This window comes from Notechis scutatus, chromosome 1 (assembly GCF_049901735.1).
Source record: "Notechis scutatus isolate UNSWTSFEM ecotype Mainland chromosome 1, rNotScu1.2, whole genome shotgun sequence".
NCBI lineage: Eukaryota > Metazoa > Chordata > Lepidosauria > Squamata > Elapidae > Notechis > Notechis scutatus.
In genome coordinates this window covers 75,662,256-75,689,132 of record NC_142009.1, presented here as the reverse complement: position 1 = coordinate 75,689,132, position 26,877 = coordinate 75,662,256, and the positions used below count along the sequence as shown (strand labels likewise).

General features: G+C 38.2%; 1 protein-coding gene across 1 annotated transcript; it reads right to left on the bottom strand.

Moving 5' to 3' along the window:
* Positions 1–1,321: 1,321 nt before the first annotated feature.
* Positions 1,322–26,138, bottom strand: COG2 (component of oligomeric golgi complex 2). The gene is made up of 18 exons (XM_026669470.2): positions 25,982–26,138; positions 19,702–19,863; positions 18,536–18,601; positions 16,079–16,159; positions 14,993–15,093; positions 13,979–14,087; positions 13,125–13,304; positions 11,358–11,482; positions 10,582–10,708; positions 10,012–10,151; positions 7,792–7,853; positions 6,764–6,915; positions 6,261–6,449; positions 5,205–5,277; positions 4,478–4,620; positions 3,342–3,481; positions 2,322–2,502; positions 1,322–1,839 (listed from the first exon to the last, which is right to left on the bottom strand). Exons 1-18 carry the CDS (start codon positions 26,036–26,038, stop codon positions 1,738–1,740), a joined length of 2,190 nt encoding a protein of 729 aa, XP_026525255.2. The 5' UTR covers positions 26,039–26,138; the 3' UTR covers positions 1,322–1,737.
* Between the last annotated feature and the right edge of the window lie 739 nt (positions 26,139–26,877).

Genomic DNA, 26,877 nt, shown 5'->3' with positions numbered 1-26,877 from the left:
AAATAAAAAAATTATAGATAAAAGTAAATGAATGTATATAAAGATGTATCAGCGTAGATATTTATGAGATTGATGTGTAGAATAATTTGCATAATGATACAATACTGTTAAAGTCAAGATTATTGTGTGTTAAAGGTGAAAAAGAACAATAAAATAATTATTATTACAAAAAAGAAAGAAAAAAAGGGGGGTGTTTTGGGGTGCACTTCTTGGTCATAACAACATTCCAGCTCCAGCTTTGAATCGACAGTGGGAAACAGTTCAGGACTGCCTGATCCATTATCCAAAGCAGGGTGCCGAACACAAGCATTTACAACTAAAGTGTTTATATGTTTTATATATCTATAAATTTACTCTGAGTGCCAGAGCTTTCACACCAAAATTCATGTGTTTGCTTCATAGTTTGTTCCTCCTTTTCACCTTGGCATTATAAATCATGGGTCTATATGTATTCCTTTGAAACAGGATCGAAACTGGGTATTAAACATCCTAATAATCAGGAAAACATAATTTGTTTGAAATGCATGCTAGTAGGCAGAAACGAAACTAATTTAAGACAAGGCCACCACCTCAACCCTTCGCAATCCAGCACTCTGATTGGAAGATTTTAATATCAACTAATAGCGTAAGAACAACTGTGATTCTAGGATACTATCCCTGAAGTCATAACAATGTGCATTTCTTCAAATACAGAACTTCTTCCTGTCAGGACTCACCTGTTTTCAAATTAGGTACTGGCCACATCCTGGCAGCCAGAAGCCACAAATTAGCCTTTCAACCTTCCAGGGATCATGCTGTGTTATAATGACCTCACAGAGGGGAAAAAAATCTGTTTCATTTTCAATGATGGAAATAGGGATTTTAATGGAAATAGGATTTCCAGGTCCCTGAGAAGTAAAGAATTTTCCATAACCAAGAGTTTCCCATAATCCCTACTAAGACTATAAAAACCACTCTTTAATTCTGAATTCTGAGATTTTTGAGATAATACTAGAAACTTCTACTAATTAAACACCACAATTCTATCAATCTCTTATTGTAGAGCAACAAAAGAAAAATAGCAGGTATTCTGAAAACATCTTTTAAAAAAAGTCATTTGGGGAAACATTTGATTTTCTTCACAGGCTTTTGACTCAAAATAAAAGATGCCAACCATTGAGGAAAAATTCAAAACTGATTTCTTTTTAGAAAACCAAGAATAGTTCTTTATAAACTCAGAGTAGTATGATGCAAACAATCCTTAGACGTCACAACTTTGCTACTCTTACGTTTTTTTTACTATTTGTATCACAAAATAAAACATAAAAACATACAAGTCATAGCAACATACTTAACACCACTGTTTATTCTAACAAAATTTACAAAAAGACAAAATTCTTCTTGTTCATTGTAATCACCTTAAATTCATTTTTTTTTCTGCACGATAATAATTTACAATAAAAATAAAAATATTTCCATAATCCTATGGCAGAATACGTAGAAATATATAAACTGCCTTCCATATAACGGAAAACCAAAATATACGTTCTCCCCTGTATGTTTCTTTATTTTCGTGAAATGAGTTTTTCTATTTTGAGACACTTTTAAATCTGCTGCTGCAGCTGCATTAGGAAGCACTTTATTTATTTTTATTTTTTTTGCTAAACAAGTATTTGGCAAAGGAAAGTAAAAATAAAAAATAAACTTTTTTTTATTTTTCGGAAACTAGGTCTCTTCATTAAAAAGCTGGAGATTATGCTAGGTTTGTTCAGGGCCCATCTGATCTTTAGCGGCTTGGACAAGCTCCGAAAGAGTGGAAAAACTTTTAATGTTGCTCAGCTGCACCCCCATGTTCTCCATCTGAAACAAAAATATCAGGTTTACTAATTATTGCTTTGTAAGCAACACTAGAAGCATTTCAGACATAATACAATCAGAAGATCTACAACAGGGGTGTCCAACCTTGGCAACTTTAAGACTTGTGGACTTCAACTCCCAGAATTCCTCAGCCAGCTTTGCTGGCTGAGGAATTCTGGGAGTTGAAGTCCACAAGTCTTAAAGTTGCCAAGGTTGGACACCCCTGATCTACAATATGAGCATTGAATTTCAAGAAGTTACAACCCCCGTCCAAAAAACACCTCATCAACCATACAATCATTCACTATTGCTCCTAATAAACTGGAGCAACAACAGTGAATGATCATCCAAAAAAGATACCCAAAGCAAAAGAGAATGACTGGCCAAAAGATCTGAACGGAGGTTTGTGCGGCCAAACTCTAACAAATTAACAGCTATATTTATGCAAACCACCACCACCGCCACTACCTTTGGCATCTAGTTACCTGCATTCCAAAGTGTTCCACGTCTAGAGCTAACTGTAGGCGGATTTTGTTATCATCGCTCATGCCTCCAGAAGGGGAGGGATTATTTGCAGTTACAGTTTTTCTGGCTTGTTTTAGCCTTTTCAAGCTCTCTTCCATTTTCTTTACAGAATGTAGAATATCTGATACTGTATCCAAGTACCTACATCAAGAGGAATTAATGGATTAGATTATGAGCACTTGTGGACAGAACTTCATGGGCGTGGGGGGAGGAAGAGTGTATATTGTGTATGTCGTAGTTATACTGTGCCTATAGGATGGAGCAGAATATGCAGTGTATTCAGAAAGTATTTAGACCCTTATGTTCAATTATGTTAAGCTTGCAGCCTGATTGTATAGTTGCTGAAATTCATTTTTTTTCCTCACTAATTGGCTACGCTCATGACAAAGTGAAAACAGAATTTTAGAAATGTCTGTAAATTTATTAAAAAGAAAAAAACAGAAATGCACTGTAAGTAAATATAGAGAAATGAAGTTATGCTCTTTCTCTCCCATTTAATTTAAAAGTAACTGAAAACTGCTGATTTTAGCCTGGAACATACCCTCTTTAAATTATACTTTAGCTTTATCTATACCAGGGGTCAAACTCATGTTGTCACAGTGATGTCACGTGACGTATTGGGACTTTTTCCCCCTTTGCTAAACTGGATGGGGGAGTGGCCAGCATGTGATGCATCCGATCCGCGGGCTGGGAGTTTGACCGCCCTGATGTACACAATTGCAACAAAACACTCCTATTGTACTTCAATGGTACGGAATTTCAAAGGACACACAGGCTTATGTATATTTAATTTATGTGTAAAGATTTGGATTTTAGAGATGCGAATGGAAATTCCAAGGAGACTTATGTCCTTTTAATGGAGGCTATCAGGAAAAGCTTTTTGATATATAGTAATGAGTTGTGAATGTACCTAATCTCTGAATTTTCAACAACTTCCTGTAGAATTAGTCTGGCAACATTCTTCTTAAAATGTCACTTACTTCTGTGTGCTTGTATTGAGGGCTCCTTCCAGCCATTGCTCAATCACAGCTGGCTTTAATATATCTTTGTAGTCGTTCTTCAGTTGATGGAAAGGTTTAAGGGCACCGTCAACATAGGTCAATGCCCTGGTTGGCACTTCCTGGTTATTGATGTATGAGATGTGAGAAAATAAAAAAATAAAAAACAAACAAGAGAAAACTTTATTAAGCGTCTAAAGTAAACCTTAACATGACCATTTAGAAAGATGAATGGTTAATTGTTCACGCACAGCAGTCTTAGAATCATTCAGGAGCAACAGATAAACATTCCAATGAATAATCTGTGATGATATTTAAGGCAATTCTAGAGAAAAATGGCAACGCATGCATCACCTACATGGTCTTTAAAGCAAATGTATTTTTCCAATCATAATTATCACAATTTGGGTCAGAATTAACGCATGTAAAGCCAAACAGAAATTTGGCAGCTGACAAAGAAATGAAACGCCTAGTCAAAGGATTTAACCTTGAATGATCAGCTGTACTATCAAAACCTTAACAGTTTCAATAGCGGCAAATTGGAATTAAGCCGAGGACTGTATGACAGAGTTTGAGCCATTCTAGCACATTAATGGCAATGCTGGCTTTCTTCCCCTATAGGTGGGTGCGGTGGGAAATAGGCGATATCTGATGTTGGGTCTCTCTATTTACTTCTGAAACAATCCTTGTCAGCTAACCACCACTTATCTGGGAAAAGAGATGCATATCGACGGAAGCAAAGGCATTGATGGCCCTGCCAGATTCTGCTTTAGAAATGCAACAGAGTATAAGAGGAACCAGAAGGGCATTTTTACTTTGTACATCACTATACCTTTCCTAGGTCAATAGGGAGTTAGAAAAATAGAAAATACAGAAATAGAACAACATGAAGATGGATAATGGGGGGCATCTGAACATGACACGACTACATAGTTTCCCTTTTAATAGCCTTTGCAAGACTAACTCTTGTAGAGTACAGGAAGCTTTGCAGACTTAAAGGTCATTTTATATTAACATTTATATAGTTACACACACATCCCAGCATTAACAAGAGAAATAGTTATTATAATGGGCATTTATGGTGTACATACATATATTTTCAAATGGGAAAAACATACCTTGTTAGTTCTTCTATACAGTCTTGGGATTTCCAGGGCACTTTTCAAGCAGCTAAAGCAAGAATCATTTAAGTCTTGAATAATCTTACTGTTTAAGGTTGGCCAGGAACCTAGTAAAGAACTCTTTGAGTCTTCTAGTGCTCCTATTGGAGAAATATATACATTTATGCACTGTAAAATCGAAACACCAGTCTTAGGTATATGGTATTTTAAAAACTCCTCTGAAGTAAGTTAAAAACAAATACAAAAAGAGCTGGATTGTACTACTTTAGATTATATATTATGATACAACCGTTTCAATATTATGTTTCACAGAGATATAAAAGAGCAGGTTTTAAAACACTGCCCACTCTCTTAACTGTACTTGGCAAGTGTCCAAGTGAGTCAGAATTCCCCAAACCTCCTTCACTCACCTCCATTCATTTCCTCTTTCATTTCATTTTAGAATCAAGTCATTTAGAAGTGTAATTGATCTGCAAACACTAGCAGTGAAATGTGCTTAAGAACCAGTAATGTTTTTCACCCCAAAGATACAGGGAGGAAAAAGAAGACTAAGCAAGGCTATAGGGAATCACCTTCAAATCCATTCCCTCGAAAACTGAGAAATTACTTCAATTTCAATTTTCCCCATTCAATTTAACATTTTCTGTCTGTAAACACATTGCCTGATAAAATATATTTATCAAAAGTTGAATGCAGCGAGAGAAAGAGATACACAAATCTTTACCTGAGATGCAAGCTATATTCTTGAAGCCAATCATGTCAAGTTTTGGTTTGATTATTTCCAAAAGTTCAGGAAGCTGAATGAAAAACATGCAAGGCGTCATGAGTACATAACCTTCAGATATCTGACACACCGATGCAGAAAAGTTCTTGTGTACAAGACTGTAATGTTTCTGCAATTCTCTTTGCTGAAACACCCCCCCAAATAAAGAAGGCATCAGTGATATCTTACAACAGATTCTTACAACAGTACCGGTGCCCGGCCCATATCACCTTAAACAGGTGTACCTAACATAATAACGAGCTGTTTAACCAACTATGGAAAAAGAATAAAAACAACACTTTAAATCAGGGGTCCCCAACCACCGGGCCGCGGACCGGTACCGGTCCGTGGAACGTTTCCTACCGGGCCGCCGGTTTGCTGGGCGCCGCCATCTTGTTTGATGAGAAAGTGCTTCCGGGTGAGCTTTTCTGGTTGGAAAGCGGCGTTTGTCCTGAAGGAATCCTCGCGCCTTAGTTTCATCGAAGGGGGGGGCTTCGAACGAAACTAAGGCGCGAGGATTCTTTCAGCACCCAAGGCAAGGCGAGCCGAGCAACCGTCCCGAAGCCATCCCGAAGCAAAGCCCATCGACAAAGGTACAAAGGAGGAGTTGAAGGTGGCGGGGAGAAGCGGGGGATGGCTGGCTGGCCGGTCGCTCGGCTCGCCTTGCCTTGTCATGTGTGCTGATGCCGGTACCGGGCCGCGGATCATTTTGTGATGCCGGTACCGGGCCGCGGCACAAAAAAGGTTGGGGGCCACTGCTTTAAATAATTTGATTTGAACCCCTAGAAAGGTTCTGATTCAAAGCTGTATATTAACAGTTTTAAGTTTTTTGAACTGACAGGACTAAAAAAGTAAATGCATCACTCGTACTACTTTTACCTCAACAATAAAAAACCAAGATAAAAGTTGATAGCCAAAGCAGCAGCCACAAATGGTAAAGAATAATTTTCTTCAGGTCACATATTTGTAGGTTGTCTGGGTCAGAGAGAGTCATGTAAATCAGTAATAGCTACAAACCCATTCCTGAAGTTGATCCAAATCTGCAGCAACAAACACAAGCTGAGTGGTAGATATAGAAGGTAAGGGCTGAGCATCTGGACAAGACTCATTTCCTTGATCTTCCACAGAGTTCAGTGTGGATTCCTTGCTTGCCAATGTTTTTTTATGGTCTTTCACAGTTTCATTAGACACAGGCCTGAGCAGAAGCTATTCCGTTTACAAAAAGAGTGACAAAGAATAATATTAGAGAGAAAGCCAAGTTTGTCAAAACTTTGTTATTTCCTAAAGGTAGATGCTAATCTTGAACCAGTTTAGTTTTTAAAATATTCCTAGCATAAGATTCCCAGCATGAAAAGTTGGCTGGGTGACTGGGTCTGTCACTCTCAGTACAAACCACCTTACAGGTTTATTGTATAGGAAGAAGGAATATTATGTTATGTTTGCTGCCTTGAATTTACTTATGAACTGATAAAAGGTGAGATTTAAAAAATCAATTAATTAAGCAAACCAGTTTTTCTCACCTCATTAATGAAGACTGAGTAGCGGGCTAGAATCTGCAGTGAAAGCTTCCACAATCGATCAGTTAACAATGGCAGAAAAATCTCAGCTGACCAGCACTTCTGTAAACTAGCCCATGTCATGTGCGTTGCCAAAAGGCAATATGAACTTCCAGCTGCCAAGAAAGAATATGGTTAGTTCAATTGTGATCAATGTTACATTTAAAACATCATCATATTAACTTTTCTTTTCTTTTCTGAACTCCAGGCTTCACTCTTGGCACAGGGCCTCCTTAAGATGAAACCTTACAAGTGTAGTTTTACAGCATTTCCTCGGAAGTTGCTTATGGGGTGTCCCCTTGGTGGAAAATCTGTGCATCTTTCTACAACTCAGAAGTTCCTCTCTCCAACCAATTGCAAGGGGAGATGGTTTGGCCACTCTTCCCTCATGGCTGGTGAAGGCTCATTTATTTAAGCCCACCCCTGCCAAAGTCTCAATTATAGCAACTACCTATCTTTTGAGTAACTGCACTTGCAAAAAAAAGGTAAGTATGATTTGCAGAGGTTACATAGCAGGGGAGACCGAAAATGGGGAAACTGTTGGTTCTTTAAGAACCAGCTTTTTCTGTAAAAAACACTATCCAACATTATCAAATGACGGACACAGTAAATTACAAAGTAGAAACCGGGGGCACAATTTATCTTTTGTTTCATCAATGCTACCCATAAATAGTTCTTTATTTAGTGGGAAACATTACTAGTCAATTCTGCCTTCAGTCAAATGTTAGTAATAAAAGAATTCTGCTTCAACATTTAGACATATATTTCTCTTTTTTTAGTTCAATTGATTTGGTTTTGTTCCAAGCAAATATTACATGGATTGTGATAATGTGAGCTTATTACAATCACAAAACTTCTAGTCAGCAAAGCAGCACTTTTTATATGAATATTTTTTTTAAAAAAATCCCAGCAATGGAAAATAAATATTATTCTTATGTTATCTAAATATAAAGGCATGAGGCATGCATGTTAAATAAAGAGAAAAGCTTTACCTGGAGCCTCTTCTAAGCCATCAGAAAGAGCTGCTTCTAAAGCACCTGCAATTTCTCTAAATCTAAAAGAACCACAAAATATCTTTTGTGAAACCCCAGTGAAAGTAAGGTTAGCAATTAAAACCTGGCAATTTAGTGATGCAAGCTATCAATCTAATCCTACAAATTGTATCTCAAATCTGAATGTCATACAGAAGTCCTAAGAAGATATTTTTGGTGAAGTCATGCCACTGTGGAATCCCCACTGATAATTTCAACTCTGTTTCTCTTGTACTCCTAGTATTAGCTAAAGACTGGTTCACTTTTCCAGATGTTTAAACCTTAAGAAATCTTAGTACCTTTATCACAGAAATGGTCAACTCATGGTGGTTTTACTTAATACCGTGTTTCTCCAACAATACGGCTTCCACCAATAGGAAGGCCCAGCATGATTTCTAGGCATGAGGTGAAATTAAGCCCCACCCCCAAAATTTAGGCCTATTTAAACCATGCGTTTCCCTGCCATTTTTCACATTGTTAGTTAGAACTACGCGAGATGAAGAGAAATGGGGGGGAAGGTCGGGGGGGGGGGGAGAAAACTTGCCTTTAGGAGTGCCCTGCAGGTAGCCTAGGCTAGAATACCCCGATCTACTACCGATAAAACATTGGCCGATAGAAGCTCCCTGAAGGCAGTCACCAGCCACTTCTATCGGCCGGTAGAAGCGGCCTCGGGGCGAGCGCCCATGCGCATTCCCCTCACCACGAGGCCATTTCTATCGGCTGATGGAAGCTCCCCAAAGGCAGAGTCACCAGCTGCTTCGGGGTGAGGCGTGGCTGCCCGTGGGGCACTCGTTGCTACCCGGCGGGTAGCAGCAGCTGGTGACTCTGCCTTTGGGGAGCTTCCATCGGCTGATAGAAATGGCTTCATGGTGAGAGGAGTGCGCACGGGCACTCGCCCTGAGGCCGCTTCTACCGGCTGGTAGAAGCAGCTGGTGACTCTGCCTTTGGGGAGCTTCCATTGGCCGATAGAAATGGCTTCGTGGCGAGGGGAGTGTGCGTGGGCACTCGCCCCGAGGCCGCTTCTACCAGCCGATAGAAGTGGCTGGTGACTCTGCCTTTTTGGAGCTTCCATTGGCTGATAGAAACGGCTTTGTGGCGAGGGGAGTGTGCGTGAGTGCTTGCCCCGAGGCCGCTTCTACCGGCTGATAGAAACGGTTGGTGACTCTGCCTTTGGGGAGCTTCCATCAGCCGATAGAAACAGCCTCATGGTGAGGGGAGTGGGGGAGGAAATTAAGTCACCCCCGAAACGACATCCTAGCTGTTCCTTCGGGGCTCAAAAAAAAAAGGACCTGGCCTTATTTCATGAGAAACACAGTATATATGCTATGATGCATTTATTTATTTATCTCTCTCTCTTTCAAAATAAAATATGAAAAAATTAAAAGCCAATTAAAAAACTAAAATCACATTTAACCTAAATAAATTAACTGTACAAGAGATTCTTTTGACTAGATTCCTCACAGAATCTATCACCCAAAAAGCACTCATGCCTATTGTTAAATGAATCCTGTGATCAGAAAAGATTAGGAGATGCATGACGCATGACACATCTGTATGATAAGAGAAAGAGATCCAGATGAGTGGATAAATAGGTTGCTTGCAACATGGCTCTTGATCATACATCTGGATTGCTAGTCAATTTTGGAAGGAAAGTCTGACAGATGGAAAGGCCAGACTCAGAAAACAGAAGAAAAAGATTTGTAGAAAAGGAGGAGTGGGGATTTCTGAAACTCTGAGGCCTCTTCATAAGCTTCAGCACAAATTTTTCTAACCTCTCATTTTCATTGTAACTTTTAATCCAACAACTGAGATTTTGTAATCTAGGACCAAAGTCAGTATTATTTGAGAGGAGCTAAATTACAATTAGGAATCTCAGAAGAAAGGAGGGCAATTACTTCTTAATTATGCCTACAATCCCTTATTCTCTTAAAGATACTCTACACCATAGCAGGAAAAAAACACGGCATAGAAATTTTTTCTAACAACCTATGGGTAGAATCAAGAGTTCTAAAATAAGATGCATTTAATATATTGAGACAACAGATGTTCCAGAAGGCATACTTTTAGAAGAGTAGTTTCCCCTTACATTTGGGGGGAGGGAGCACATTTTTAATACATCTTTTCACTTGCATATTTTAAAATGTTCTTTATATCATCTAAGCATAAAACCAAGATACTGACCTTATTTGAAAATAAATTTGCAAATTCCACTTATCATTAAAGCTCTGGTAGGAAGGATGTAACCTCAATCTTTTTACGCTGGCTTGTGAACCACATTGCCGTTCAAACTTCCTTACAAAATCCATACTTATGTTGTATTTCTGAAGGCAAAAAGCATGCATTAAACTGGGTGTCAAATTTCTTTACAAGAGAATTAGTATCTTTACTTCTCTATCCAATCACTTTATCTCATTTGAAAACTATGGAACTAGAAACAATGTCCTATTAGCAATGGAGATGTTTACATGAAGATATAATAATATATAAATTATTTTGATTATATTTACATAAAACTGCACTGAATCAGAATGTTAAAAGTCTCCTATGGTTTGTCCACCATACCCCAGATTCAGTTCATATTACAAAGTAGGGACATTTTTTTTTTTACTATACTATTCATCTATATAAACAAAGAACATAAGTTAGTTGCAATTGAACAAACTATGTTAAATATATAGTAGTTAAGTCTAACAGTCTGTATCCCTTGGTTCATCATTGCAAACTGTGGTGAATATATAAATTTAAAATTACCTCATGAAATAAATCTGGGTTTCCAGGATTAAACAGAGACGGCAATTTAATTTCTAAACCACGAACAATTTCTGGCCATACAGAATTTACCAAGAAATCATATCCAGGAACCGTATTCCCTCTTTCACTGCAAGATTAAATCAATATTCCCACTATAAATAGCTCTAATTTAAAAAAATCCAGAATTTACAGAGTATTGCATATGTTGCAATTCTCTGCCACGATCACATACATAAATATGGGATTGAAATTAAAATAAATCCAACAGTAACTATCCAAGCCACATTGAAAATATATTAAATTAAAGACCTATTATTTTTGGGGATACATTCAGAAAAATTGGTGAAAAAAACTGATTTCAGAATACTTCTTAAAAGTTAGAAATGAATCCTATGTGAAAAACTTTAAAGTAAGACTGAAAAAAAATCATTATGTCAAGTAAAGTAAGGACAAGACTAGATTTTCAAGATGACATATAACTAATGTGATTTTTCGCATGATAAATTACAAATATAAAGTATTAGTCATGGTAAAGTGAGTGAGAAAAGAATATGGACACTATTTTTTCTTAGTCATTAAAATGAGCTACTTTGCAATAAAATACAGTCAGCAGGTTACAAGAGATCTATTTATTACTGAAGATAATGAATACTAAACATCTCTCCATAGCCATCAGAGCATCTGTTCTGTTCCTATAATTTAAATACTGTTTAGCAGAAGTTAACAGAAATCTGTTAACAAAATTTAACAACGACAAAAAGAAAGATTTGAATTACCTTGAAATACCTCCTCCTGTTACCTCACGCAAGAGACGGCAATGGAGAGGAACAAACTCCAGTAATTTTGAATACATTGTCTGAAGACCATTTGGTTGAGACTGAACATACTGTTCTACAATCACCTATGAAGAAGCCTCAATGTCAAATCTCAAACTAAAGTTCAGATTTCTTTTAAAAGACACTTTGTCCCCATCCCTGTATTTATACAGCATGCTTAATATATTAATTTCATGGGAGGAGGATAGTGGTTAATTCAGCCTCAAGTATTTATATGCAATTTTTCATACACATCACATAGTAATACACTGGTAACTTCAATGCTACCAAGTAATAATTGTACTGTTTTCTGCTTTAGCTTTTGGAAAATCAGAGTTCGGAGGGCCATTGAGTAGATTTGAGAGGGCCACTTAGTCCAACTCCCTGCTCAGTGCAGAAATCCAAATTAAAGTTTCTCTAACATACCGTATTTGCCGGCGTATAAGACGACTGGGCGTATAAGACGAGCCCCCAACATTTCCACTCAAAATATAGTTTTTGTTATATACTCGCAGTATAAGACGACCCCCCCACTTGGAGGCATGCTTTTCAAGGCAAAAAAGTCGTCTCATACGCCGGCAAATACGGTAAGTTGTAACACTTGGGGTATTCTGGATATAATTCTTGATTGACACCCCCAACCCCTTTCCCCCAAACTTACAAAGCCACCAAAATGCTTTAGAGAGGCAGCTTCGCCTTTCTCAGGCTGGCACTCAATTCCTCTCCCTTTCTTTGTGACAGCCCCCGCGTGCGTGCCATCGGGACTCCAAGGGTGGGGGATGGACAGCTGCCAACTCTCTCTCTCTCTCTGTGTGTGTGTGTGTGTGTGGTGTGGAGGGTAATTCCGGCTATCTCTGGCCTCCGCTCGGTTTTAAAGTCGCTTGGCCGGTTCCCAAGTCGCAAGCGCGCGCTGGCCGGGAGACGCGGCGCCGGGTGGAAGCTCGGTGCAGGGGAGGCAGATCTTTCTCTTAAGCGGGAGGGGAGGAGGGGACAAGAGGAGGGACGGGACGGGACAGGGGGCGGGAGGAGGGCGCTCGCCTTCTTCCACCACCCACCGGACCCTTTTCTTCCCAAGGGGACCCTGGAAAGCAGCTCGGGAGCCGGGTGGCCCTGCCCAGCGGGGTCCCATCAGGAACTTCCTGAGGACACCCCCCCCGCCCCAAGCACAGCCCTCCCGGTCTTTCAAAGAGGGAGGGAGAAGCGGGAGGAGCAAATTGCCGCCCCCGCCCCGCTGCCCAGAAGGAGGGGCGCCACAGTCCACCCCCACCACCTTCTCCCCCCCACTCCCCGGGCCATTACGCGGCTCGGGGCTGGCTGGGCGGCGGCCCGCCAGAGACCCTCCCGCTCCACCCCCACCCCACCTCCAGATTGGCCTCCAAGCGCCCGAGCCGGGCGGAGGGTGGGTGGGTGGGTGGGAGGAGGAGGAAGAGACTTCGGCTGGGCTTGAAGGGGCTTCGCAAGTTGCGGAGCTCCGCCCCCGTCGCTCTTGCACCGAGTGACAATGTATTTACCGGCGTATAAGACGACCCCCCCACTTGGAGGCATGTTTTTTAGGGCAAAAAAGTCGTCTTATACGCCGGCAAATACGGTATATCCACCTCCAATTTACATCACTCCAGTCCCTATTCAAATACTTGCATAAAAAAAGGAATCCACCCTTTTCCTCCTTTTGAAAAAAAGATATGGATAGTGTCTGTTCTTTCATTAGTTTTCTCTAGCAACACTTACCTCATCTATATATGGCTTCACAAGGACTTCGCCAACTAATGCCTCTGCATCCCGCGTTTTGTCTATTGTTGCATAGGTTCGTAGGCAATGTCGTATTATATCGATGTTAGAGGTCTGAAGTCCTTCCAACAGCAATCCTTCTAGAGATTGTTGCAGCGTTGCTGTTATGCCAACTATACGCTATGGTTTTCAAAACAGAATGAGGATAATTGTTAGCTGTACTGGAAAAATGAATACGATTCATTAATATTGTTAATTTATTTAAGTACATATTATTCTCAAGAATAATATAATTAGTATCAGATTAAACAAACTGATTATCAGTCATGGTTTGTTGGCTAACAGTCCATTGAGGCTTAAGTAACAAAGCATTTGTTAGTGTTTAAAGCGTCATGAGACATTATTGTTAGTATTATTGCAAGCAAGAGAATAATATAGCAACAGAAAGGGAAACTAAGATACCATTTAATTAATATTCACATCTAAATGTTACCATAAATACAAGCAATTACTTTTTAAGAAGCATTTCTTCAGTATTTAAAGCATATACTTATTGCAAGGCATTGTATTTAATAACTAATTAATGGATTGCTTTTAACTGATTTAAAGTTAAATGTAAACTGAATAAATACATTCCCTTAACTTTCTCTAGGTGACAGGAATTTTAACAACCAATATATTTTATATTTTTCAGTTTTGTTTTGATCTCAAATAAGCCCCAAATATTGCACATTCATTTGGATGGCATCAAATCTATTTAAAGCTGATTAGTAAAAAGATTCACAATAAAATAGAAAGCAATGTTGGGAGGGGGGTTGTGGGGGAGGGGGATTTAAACAAGTCAACATACTTACTGGTTTCAGCTTATCTAAAAGGGGCATTCCTTTGCTCTGTACTGCATGAAATTGCAACTGGTTGAATTCGGTAGCAATCCTCTCTAAAATCTGTCCGGTCAGAAGTGGACTTGAACTGACACACAAAAAGACATCAATTCAGAATAGAAAACAGCACATAATTTATTTTCTCCATTTCTCTCTTTCCCTGTATTTAAGAATACATATAAATATGTAAAAGGGGACTTTTTGAAATCCTTTCTGAACTACCAGCACTAAATTTAGCATGACCAATAGATTCAATAAGGAGGCTCTGCAACTGGGAAGAAATAGCTTTGAATTTTAATGGCTGAAATTACTAGAGGAGAGAACAGACCTAGATTACACTATTATAGTAGCCCCAGCCACACCTTTATTTCCCTTTACATAAATAAACGAGCGACAGCCTTTCATTTACCTAGAGAAATAATTCCTTAAGCAATGAAACTTGAGCCACTTTCTAGCAACAGGGATCACGTGAATTATACAATTTACCTGTGGCTGATCATATGCATCTAAATTAGTTTTATAACAACTTCTTTTTAAACACTAGTTTTCCCTCAGAGTAAAAAAAATATATGTTTTCTTATGTTTTCGCAGGTATTTATATGTATGGTATTTAGCTTTGTTCGGGTATTTTCCCATGTCTTTATAATGGTAAACACAAAATATATTAAATAAATTAAATCATTAAATTGGCTGATATGCATACAGCAATAATTGTAATCCAGGGAAAACATTATGACTACGGCTGCATTTTAAAAACAGTTTTAAGAGATCCATAGTCTCAGTATTCAATTAGTTTATTCAAGAACAAATAAGAAATAAATATATTATCCCATAATGGTCTTTTGGGAAGCAAAGATATGCTCTTCTAAATGTTTAATGGGACTTACTATTTTATCATATAATTATAATAAGACAATTATACTTTAATGGGAAACATATCCAAAGAAAAACAAACTGGCGAATGAGAATAAAATTTAATTGTCATACCTGCTTACTTCTAATGATGTTTCTTTTGAATTTTGGGAGTGTAGAATTTTCTCTATCTTCTCAACTGATTTAATAACTTGAATAAGTCTCAAGACACACACCTAATTTTTTAAAAAGCAAATAACTGTTTTTAAGGTTGATGTTGATCTGCCTTTAAAACTAAAATAATCTGGTTCTGCTATATTAATTTTCTCTGACTATAGTCTACTAGACACCAACATTTCCGGACATAGCAAAAAGTATGTTGAAGTAAACTGAAAGAATGAAAAAGGATTAAATTGCAAAGCAATATATAAGAGTAGAGTGAATGCATCAATAGGTAGGAGAAAACTGAGAAAGTTGTAACTGGTGGGAGTTGATGAGATTTTTTTAAACAGAGGAGCAAAATCTTAAAGAACGAAGGGGATTGCATGAAGCAGTGTATGTTAGAAACAAGGACAGAAAGGCATAGAAAGGTGTAGAGAATGGAATTGGGGCAAAACAGATGTAGTTCTTAACTCATATCTTTACTTTCTTTGGCTAATTATTTCTTATTCCATTTTTCTACTTTGCCTACCCCCAAAAGGAAATAGCATAATGTGATGCATATGCATATACAAATGCATACATAAATTCCCTAAAGAACATATTTGAATGCATACTATACATTACAAATGGGAAATATAAATTATACTAGAAATAAGAATCTTTGGGTTTTCTAATAAGGTAAACCCAGAACTAGAATTAGGCAACTTTTCATTTTGCTGTCTTAAAGGGTAGCACAAATAACTAGCATGTATATGGTACTCCAAGCAGAAAAGACTCTGAGCAGCCACCTACCAACCTACAGTAAGATTAAAAAATAGTTAGTTAGTAAGTAAATAGATCTATAAAAAACTTTGTGCCTGAGGAATAATCAAACATAAAACACATGTGCATCACAGGAGGGATTTCCATTTATAGCAATTTTCCATTCAAGTCCTGAAATAGCCAAGTTTCATTGCGTTTCCAAAAAACCAATATGGTTTAATGATTAGATTTCAAAAGAGAGATATATTTATTTTCATCTATTTATGTTGCTCTTGATGTAAAAATGCAATCAAATACCTTTTTTCTCCTGATATCTTCTTGTTTAGACAAACGGTCATCAATTGCACGTATTTCTTCGCTAACACAAGACTTAAGACTCTATGGAACATCAACGAAAGTGTAAGCTTTGCAACATTCGTTTAACCAAACAACAAAGCATGCAGCTATTAATACAATTCATTTTGCAAATGGGCAGCATCTTAAGAAAAAGCCAAGAAATTTCAGCCAAAAAAGTGTCCAAGCTGTCCATACAATCTCATGGCATTTTGTAGAATAAGAATTGTTTCAGTGTCAATAAATTATTTCAGTTATCTATGTGCATGACTGGTACATAGTCATTCCAACAATTTCATTTAATTTCAATCATTTCAATTTTTGAAGTCATCCAATTATTCCTGCATGACCTCCTGGGTTTTAATAATAGCTCCTACTTTTAGTTTCAAACAAACTAAAGGTAAAAATTATTAAGCAAGGCTTATTTTCTTAGACCTATTTTTAATTGACTGTGTTAGCATTCTTATCCACATTGTTGATGTCTTTAGCTTATACATCTAAGAATAAAATAAACCAAAAGAAAGTAGAGTATTTCACGTTCTAAAATCTGGTCTTTTTAATGGTAAGGTCATAAATACTATATCTGCAATGGAGCACTAAGCACAATTATTATTCACACTAGCTCCCTTAATAGACCTACCTACCTGACTTCGTTTTAAAGAAAATTAAAAGTGAAACATCATTTGATAGCATTTTGAATTCCGTTGTGATTGTTTTGTGTAGAATTGGGTGGCCTTATATATGTAATAAATACTTAAATTACACCATAGTTGTTGTTTTTTTCTTAACAAACTGGAAGAAAGTGGGCTAGATGCAAATATTGCCAGATGGATTCACAGTTGGCTGAACAACAGTAACCAACACATGATCCTTAGTGCCCACATGGAAGGAGATACGAAGTGAGGTACCTCAGGTTCTGTCTGGGATTCAATACTGTTTGACGTCTTCATAAATGACTTAGATGAGGGAGTAGAAGGCGTGCTCATAAAATACCCAGATGACACAAAGCTTGGGGAGGGATTGCTAATACCACCAAGAATCAGCCCGTTTTGGTGGTATTAGCAATTCCCCCAAGCTTTGTGTCTTCTGAATATTGAATCAAATGCCGGATTTTATGAGCATTCTGATTTATGGTGTATTATATCAAGAATCTTGATAAATTTGAACATTGGACCCTATCCAATGTTGTTCAGTGTTAGGATATGTAAAATTCTGCACATAGGCAGGAAAAACCAAATGCATAAGTACAAGAAAGGAGGTGCCTGACTTAGCTACAGTTCTTGGGTCAGCCTTGGGAGCCATATTAGTTGGAAGCTTCGAGGCTGCCGCATTTAGAGCCTGGGAAATTGGGAGGGGGGATTCTTAGTGAGTAGAATTTTAGAAAGAACAACATTCCATTCTGGAAGTCAAGGACGACTTACTCTGCACCTGGAGGGGAGCGTCTGGAGGAATGGCTCCAGTTGGGACGATGGTTGATTGGGTCATGTGATGGACTGGTGGGTGTAGGGGATGGATCTTTGAATTTCTTTTAGGGAATGGAAAACCTGGAACTCTCAGGTTCAGCTTTTCCCAGATGTGCCAATATGACAACTGTAATAAAATGGAACTTTGAGAAAATTCCTGGCTCGGAGTTTACTTGGAGTTTGTTAGTTAGAACGCTGACATCTTGTAAGAAAGGTCTGGGAGTTTGGTAGACCACAAATTAAGTCTCTTTAGAAAAGATACAGAGAAAATTCAGCTGGTTTTTCAGCCTTTCTCCTGGAGTAAATAGGTGTTCAACAAAAACACAATGTATGGGACTATAGTGAAAATTGCTTAATTAACAAAATACAAAGTAAGTCTCAAGTATTAGAAAAGATTTGCTGAGCTCTCAATCCAGTTATTTTAACTTGGAAAAAAATCTTATCATATATACCTATCATAACATCCCAAAGAATTGATTTATGATTTGCTCTTCTTATTCAATGTAAGACAAAGTTTGATTTAGGCACTTTTAAATTTCAATTCAGCAGAAAAAATAATTTCAACAGACCTACGTGCTAATGAAATATAATACCATGCAGACAGCCACAAAAGTATTGAGTAAATGTGTGCTTAATATGTCTTGATATAAGTATTTACTTACAAATTCAATTGTCTATTCTTCTAGAAAATATGTTCATCACCTGATGTTATTTATAAAAATAATAAAGGTAGGATATAAATAGATAAATGCATAATAACTATAATTAAACTCTGTTCCATTGTTAATATTTTCAGGGTTTTTTTCTTACCATCCAGAGATGTTCTTAAAATATTTAACATTTTGCTCCAAATAGATATTTTTCCCAAAAAACTTGTTCATAAAGTTTTATTTACAAGATTAAGAAATATCCATGAGGCAGCTATGGCCTATATATGAGAAAATATGTCAAAACGTACCATAACTTCTTCTCGCAACTGCCCCAAAGGCACTGAAAGCTGATTAAGGGCTTTGTCCATGCCAACCTAAAGAAATTCCCAAAAAATATTGCTATTAATGAGCAGCTAAAAATATATCAAAGGAATGTTTTTAGGTATTTCTTTTTTTCCTTCTCACTTCTTTACTGATATATTCTACCGTTGTTGGTGTTTTACTGTTTTCTAAATTTAATTTTTTAATGTTAAAACTAAACATAAACATTGGGCATGTAAAACAGATTCTGTAATGTACTCCATTTCTATTGAGAACAAACGTTTAAAAATGTATTTAAAGTCAACTTTTCTTGTTTATGCAATATTTCCATTTTAGTCCTAACACCTGCACTAGCTTTATTAAATAACCAGTTTTCTACAGAAGGGCGATGGGTGGGGGATGGAAGAGATAAAATAGATATGTTTCCGGGTCAGGTAAACTCCTTACATACAATATAAAAGGATAGAGCTTGCATTTTGACATCACAACACTTTTTTTTGTCATTTTGATGTCATTGTGGCTGAGAATGCTCCCACCCTTGGGGAGTTGGTATCTCTTTACCACTTATTTTTTAATACTTTGAGACATTTAGGCTTTATTGTACATATTTGATTTTCTACTAGTTGATATTTCCTATGGTAACATGGCATTTGCGTATTTAATTATTGTATGCTACAAATCTTTCAAATGAAATACTGACAGAAAAAAACCCAGACAATATACCCTGTGGTAAGATGGGCAGCCAATAAAATTTTATAAATAAATAAATAAATACAACTTGATAGCAAATCCCTTTATTCTTATTTAGGTCACAATCAAATTGCCTGCTCTGGAGAGCCTACGTGCTAAAATGTGCATCTACTATGTACAGCATGCTCTCTTCTCAACAGGGTATATTATCAGTCTGCAGGCAGCCTGTTAAATATCTTGGAACTAGACCAGAAACTCTTAAAGTCACATTGAAACTAATAGGATAACCAGTCATATAACTAATTTAACTACTGTTGATTTAAATTGGACTCCATCATGAATGATTTTTCTTTGCAGTGACACTTCTTTCTATGGCATATTTAATCTTAGATGCTAGGGGGAATATATAATATAAATGCTATAACTGTGCACTAAACACACAAAAGGCAATCTGTCAATTTACCAGGTTGGTAGAGAGGTTAACAAAGTCTGCATAATCCTTGTTTATTAATTCAATCATGGCAGTTTTAAGAAGCTTGTAGTATAATTCAAGATCATCACGAAGTTCCTCCAACTGAACACGTTTCCTGCACTCGGACACAAAGTGATCAACATCGAAGTCTGGCTGCAGAAGAGAAAATATAAAAAAGTGCAACTGTTGAGAAATGATCTATCATACAAATTCAATTCTTTACAAAAAAAAGAGCAGGGTTTACTTATATAGGCCACCCCAATCTGCCATGACACTGGGTAGTTTATATTATAGAGTTATCTATATTATAACTATATATCATCAAATGAGAAAGACTGGGAAAACAATTGATTATTTAGAAAAGCATAACACAAGGGTCCATTACCCACTCTGATTCAAATCATGGGGAAGGAAGCAGGTTTTAAGGTGAGGGTGATACAGATCTTGGGGGAATTATCTCCAGGTGACAGGCATTATGAAAGAGATGACCTGACATTGTTTAACTGATATTTAACTGATATACTTATGAAACTTCCTGAAGAGGTAATGAACTAACAATCTTGATGCCCTTTCAATGTTGTCCTGCTGAAGAGGAGGAGGTCATAAGCCAGCGCTGTCCAAAGACATTTCCGCGTTCAAGTCAGCATGACATTGCAGAGTGCTGTTTTCTCCCCACTGAAGTGGTACCTATTTATCTACTTGCATTTGCATGCTAGGCAAAGACAGGAGCTCACTCCATCGCCCGACACTCAGGTCTCAAACCTAGGGTGTTGGCTTTTTAGCTGACAAGGCCACGTCTTAACCACTGAGCTCTCACACCGTCCTATAGTTAATTAAGTTAATACACAACAAACAAGCATTCCAATGATTAAGAAAAAGATACGGAGTTGTATGTAACAATTAGTGAACCAAATGTCTGGATGAATAGCTAGGTGCTGATATAATTTCAAGTTCAATTTGTCTTCCATTTTCTCAGTATATACACACTATATTTATTAATTAAATTTATTAGCCCATCTTAATACAGGGTAACTCTGGGTGACTAATTGAATAATCTTTTTCAAACTATCATGGCTTCCCTCAAAGATTCATCAACATTATGGAATTCAATCCAGTGACAGAAATAAAATGTTTTTATGATAATCCACCAAGTCTATAATGTAACCATGTCTTCTATGTTAACAGACTACAATAATAAGGAAAGGCAGTAAGGTGGCTAGAAAATTAAATAGACAGCAATATAACGACATATTTGCAGATTTTGTTGGATGTGTTCCTAGTGAATTTGACAAGCAACTAGACCAGGGGTCTCCAACCTTTTGGACCTCAAGGACCACCAAACTCATAATTTTAGATCCCAGGGATCACTAACTGGTTCTGTGGGCGTGGCCTAATTTGTGGATGTGGCTTGGTGGTCATGTGACTGGCTGGGCATGGCTTGTATGTAAATATTATAAATATTTATATAAATATTGAATTTTTTATTTTAAAAAAGAGCAACTTTTACCCAAAATCAGGCAAAGCAGGCAGATTGAGTTGCTCACAGAATCATTCAGTGATCTATCTATTTGCCATCGGCTAGCTCAGTCTCTCAAATTTGCTTGCCGTGAGTCTGCACTGAATTTGCTTGCAAGCAAACCTTCAGTCCTAAGGGAGGTTCAGCTGTGCTTAGCGAGAAAGCAAGAAATCCAACCATTTCCTGCTTCCTAGCTAATCTAAATCTCCCAGCACAGCAGAACAGATGATGGTTGGAAAAAGGAAAAAATAGCAATTTAGGAGGCAAGTTTGTCGGGTAAGGAGTGAGTGGGCGGGGAGGGTTCCCGCGGGCCATGTGGGCGGCACAGCCTTGTGTTTCTGCGCAGCCTGGATTAATTGCTTTGGGGGTTGTTCTGGGGGTGAGATTTCTCTGCGGCCCACCAAAATTTTCTCATGGCCCACCGGTTGGCGACCGCTGAACTAGACAACACCTAGCATCATTTTACATTACAATAGTGTTACAATCAGAAACTAAGTTGAAATGTGAAATTGATAAGTGAAACTAGACAACATTCATAATATAGGAGAGATAAGAGATATTTGCATAATTCTCTATACAGAATTTTTATAGAACGAATACAAAGAAGGGCATCTAAAGGAATTAGAATAATCTAAAATCTCTCATGGTACCTTTCCTACATTTTTCTTTACTACTGTATTAAGAACTTAAGTTACATAAATAGAACCAAATGATTAATTCATATAATCATCTTCTCCATTATTCTTAAATCATTACTAAGCTTTGTCAATTTACCACAACTTGCTTAACAATTCTCTCTCTTGAGACACTCCCCCCGCGTCCCCCGAAGTTGAATATACAATGTGCTGGACTGTGATAAATTATGTAGCAATCAACATTTTACTTGGGCAAGAGAAATTTTGTAATCAAGAACATCTTGCATCATATTATTGAGTTTAATTCAATATATTTAAAGTCAATTTGTGATACACTGATATATTCATGGAATTCTGTGTTTTTAGATAACACTTCTTGACACCTGAGTTTATTTTACTTAGGCCAAAGGTTTGTGAGTTTTATTGTGAGTTTTGTGAGCTTATGACATCCATCTATCAGATGCTTAAAGGCACTCTTAGGTTTTTTGCTTCAACAATTTGAACACTGGAAAGGAGTTGCAACTGTATCCTTTTGCATGCCAAAAAACCAGCTCCATCTTTTTTCACTTCAGCGATGGTTCTGTGGAAAAGAAGAATTTTCTTGCCCTTATTGTTAAATAACTGGGAGTCAAAAAAATCTTGGGAGCCAAGAGATAGCTGTGTTGGATATTCTATCCCAATGCATACAAAATTTTCTATAGAGCCACCCGTTCTATATAAAAAGCAATTTGATGCCAGAATCTAGTTTAAGGAATATACTTGTGTTGAGTCAGACTAAAAATCTACACACTCTTAAAGCTATTGTAGTCTAATAGCTAGAATAGTTAATTAAATGAAATGGATAATTTTGGACTAATTACTATCTCTTAACATGATTTTCCTCACAAGGAAAAATGGGATATGTGGTAGGAGAGACAAGAATGTATACATATGCCATTTTAACCTTCTGGAATGCAGGCAGAATATATATTTTTATTCTACTATTCTATATCACAGTTAATTGTTAAACATTTTTGTAGAAAGTCAGCACCTCCCTCCCTCCTAGAAGAATAAAATATTTTGAGGAATATTAAAAAAGGCAAAATATTATATTTTCCTAAATGAGAAACGGAGAAACATGTTTTTAGAGTCAGAAAACAACCCCCACAGCAGATGTCAGTGCTTAAGAGATAAAGAGCTTATTGAAAAAGGAAGACAAATATCTAGATAGCTCTATTCATAGACAAAGCAAATATCGTAGGCAGATTTGGTAATCCATTCAAAACAGGTACTTTGCAACTCCCTGCAGCAAAGTCTGAACAAAGGCAGAATGGTAGGATTAGCCCTCACTCAAGCCAAAATAGAATTGCCCAAAACCCTTTCAGAACAGTCCAAACTTCAACCAAACGTAGCTCTGACAAACACCTAGGATTTGCATTTTCTCTTTCGCCTATAGAGCCAGCTATGAGCCCTACATAACTCCATAGGAATCTGACAACAGTCAATAAATGTTTTTGCACAGGAACAGAAAGCTCAAATACGAACCTCGAAGAAGGTATAACCCACCCACCCCACTCTCAACTCCATTTTGTCAGCTGCCCAGAACCACATATCCACGTGGTTCTGCTTATCAATAAACCATCTTTCCAATCAGTCTCCATGTTTCCACTGTCTTTCTCCCAGCTTTGAACTGAACTAGATGGATATTTCTTCCCACAATTTAAATAATTTATATTCCTGCCCAATGCAATACAAATTTTATGAAGCTTACAAGAAATAACCAAGATAAAAACAACCATCGTGAATAATGTGATTGATTAATCAGATGTCTGTAGGAATTTCACACATAAAAACTTTTATGAAGTTTTGTGATGGTCTGGCAATTGTGGGGAAGTTTTACAATGGCTGTACTGAGGTGACATAAAGATGGATTCTGCTGATGAACATGGTTACAGATACAACCACAATTGAGCCCAAAATTTCTGTTGGTAACTGAGACATTTGTTAAGCGAAATTTGTCTCATTTTACGTCCTCATTACAATTGTTAAATGAATCACTGCCGTTAATAACACAGTCATTAAGTGAATCTGGCTTCTCTATTGACTTTGCTTATCAGAAGGATACAAAAGGGGACCCTGGGACACTGCAATATGAATCAGTTGCCAAGCATTTGAATTTTGATTATGTGATCATGGGGATGTTGCAGTGTGAAAAATGGTTGTAAGTCATTTTTTTGAGTGCCGCTGTAAACGGTTACTAAATGAACTTTTGTAAGTCAAGAACTACCTGTATTTTCATTTCAAACTGACCAATGGCTTTCTGCTTGTAAATTTTTAAAATAAGTTTTTACAGGAACTCCTCACTTACTGACTGCAGTTGGGACTGAAAAAAGTGACGTATGATCATTTTTCATACTTACAGCCTTTATAGCATGCCCATAATCATCATCTTCTTCTTCTCCTTCTTCTTCCTAGCGTATTCCCGCAGGTGCAGGGTCCCCTTTATAAGCATCGCCACAATTGTGTGATTGAAATTCAGATGCCTGGCAACTGGTTCATACTTATGACCGTTGCTGTGTCCCGAGCTCAAATGATCTCCTTTTGCAACCTTTTGATAAGCAACAACCTTATTATTAACTTATCAACGGCAGAGATTCACTTAACTAACAACTGTGGCAAGAAAGTTCGTAAAATGGGACAAAACTCTCACTTAACAACCAAAAGTTGGGCTCAATTACAGTCCTAAGTCAAGGACTACCTATAATCAGACATTCAAACCAAATAAACAGTAACATGCCACTTGTGCCTGTGTGAAGCACCCCCCCCCCCCAAATCATACATAACACTACAACACATTAACAAAGCCAATTAAGTTTGGAGGCTCCCGAGCACTTCGTGGGTCCTTTTTGACAATATCAAATATAATACAAACATTCAATATAAAATGAAGTTGCACAACATTCTCAGAGACTCTTCCCATCCTGCTTACAATCTTTATGAACTGTTGCCTTCTGGCAGAAGATACAGAACAATTAAAACTCAGACCACACATTTTCTGAATAGTTTTTATCCCAGAGCTATAATTGCACTTAACAATGAACATCAGTGAGCTGTTGGACAGTATTACTTGGTCTGTTGTGTGGATGCTTGTGTGTTTTTAGGAATTTTGGTGGGTTTGAGGATTGTCATGTGTGTGTGGGACTGGTCTCTGGGTGTTATGTGAATTTCGTTGTACGTATACTGTGTATATACGTACAATAAAGAATTCAAATATTCATTTGAAACAGAATAACCAAAAAGGAGAACACACAAGATAGTGATACATAGATATGTAAATATATAGGTATGTAGAATAGTGTTTGATATTAACAATTATTGATGAGAAATATCTATATAATAACCACCAATGATATATATATAATTATTACTGGAAATATGTACGAATAGTTGATAGAAATATGAGAATAACGTATGTGGATGTAAACACTGTCAAAAACGTAATTATGATTTGTATGAATAGAAAACAATAAAAATACTATTAAAAAAAAGAATTCAAATATTCAAAAGTGGTTTTACTCATCCTGCGTCCTGGATCAGGGGTGTCCAACCTTGGCAACTTGTGGACTTCAACTCCCAGAATTCCTCAGCCAGCAAAGCTGGCTGAGGAATTCTGGGAGTTGAAGTCCACAAGTCTTAAAGTTGCCAAGGTTGGACACCCCTGTCCTGGATTGTTTTGCTTCCCAACCCACTCCGGGTATTTCTTGGGTATGTCTCCCTACAAAATCATTAAACCAACGTTGACTCTTGCTTAAATTTTGGAGATCCAAGTCTCCCTGAACCCGGGGAAATAACGTCGCCGCCTTTGAAAGCACAACTCACACCGACCGGAGCGCCGGTCTTTCCCTCGACCGAGCTCTCCGACACACTCACAAAACACAAACGAAGAGCGCGGCTTCTCTGGCCTTTGACGGAGCAAGAGGAGCCGCTCCGCCTCTGGCTCTTGAGGGGCTCCGGGTGAAGGCAGGTGCCTATCTGGACGGGCGTCCCGCTGGGGGAGTCGGCCTCCAGCTGCCTTCGCAGCCCAGCGCCGGGGCTTCGGCCCAGCCAACCGCCGTCTCCCGAATCCTCCCGCCCGCCTCACCTTCATAAACTCATCCTTATCGAAGCACAAGTTGTCGGGTCCCCGCGGCAGATTCATCGCGCCCGACCGTAGCAGCCACCCGCAGCAGCCACGTCCCCGAAACCCGCCTCCTCGGGGGAGGACGGGGAGGGAGGGACGGACAGGACAGCCACTTCCGTCAGACGACGACGTCGAGATCCGGCCTGGCTTTCTCGGAGGCTCAAGGGCGGCCCCTAGAGGCTCCTGGAGTCTCTGCAGCCACGTCGGAAACCTGAACTACATAGAAGCCGAGGGATGTGATGCCAAGGCGGCTCTTTGCGCTGAGGAGGAACTTTCGGCCCGCCGTGCAATTCAGAGAGTGGCCGATTTGCAAAGCTTTGCTTCTGTGCATGCAGACGTTTGGGAAACAGAAAACCCGTTTTCCGCTTGGAAGATCGCATGGAGTCCCCGCATGTGTACTTGGGAGCCTTTCTCTGACGAATTCTTGAATTACTACAATTCTTTATTGGCCAAGTGTGATTGGACACACAAAGGGATTTTCTCAGTGTACATACAAGTGAGAAATCATGATCATAAGCAGTGTGGCGCAGTGGTTAAACTACCTAGTAGGGCTGTATTAATATTCTTCTCATCTTTCCTATTACCTATTTCCTTATGGGTATAACTTTGCTGCTTGTATAGTGGTTGGGTTGCCACAGTGGTTAGAGTGCAGCACTGCAAGCTACTTCTGCAGCCAGCTGCCTACAATTTGGCAGTTCAAATCCCACCAAGCTCAAGGTTGACTCAGCCTTTCCATCCTTCGGAGGTGGGTAAAATGAGGACCCAGATTGTTGGGGGCAATATGCTGACTCTAAACTGCTTAGAGAGGGCTGTAAAGCACTGTAAAGCGGTATATGTCTAAGTGCTATTGCTATAAT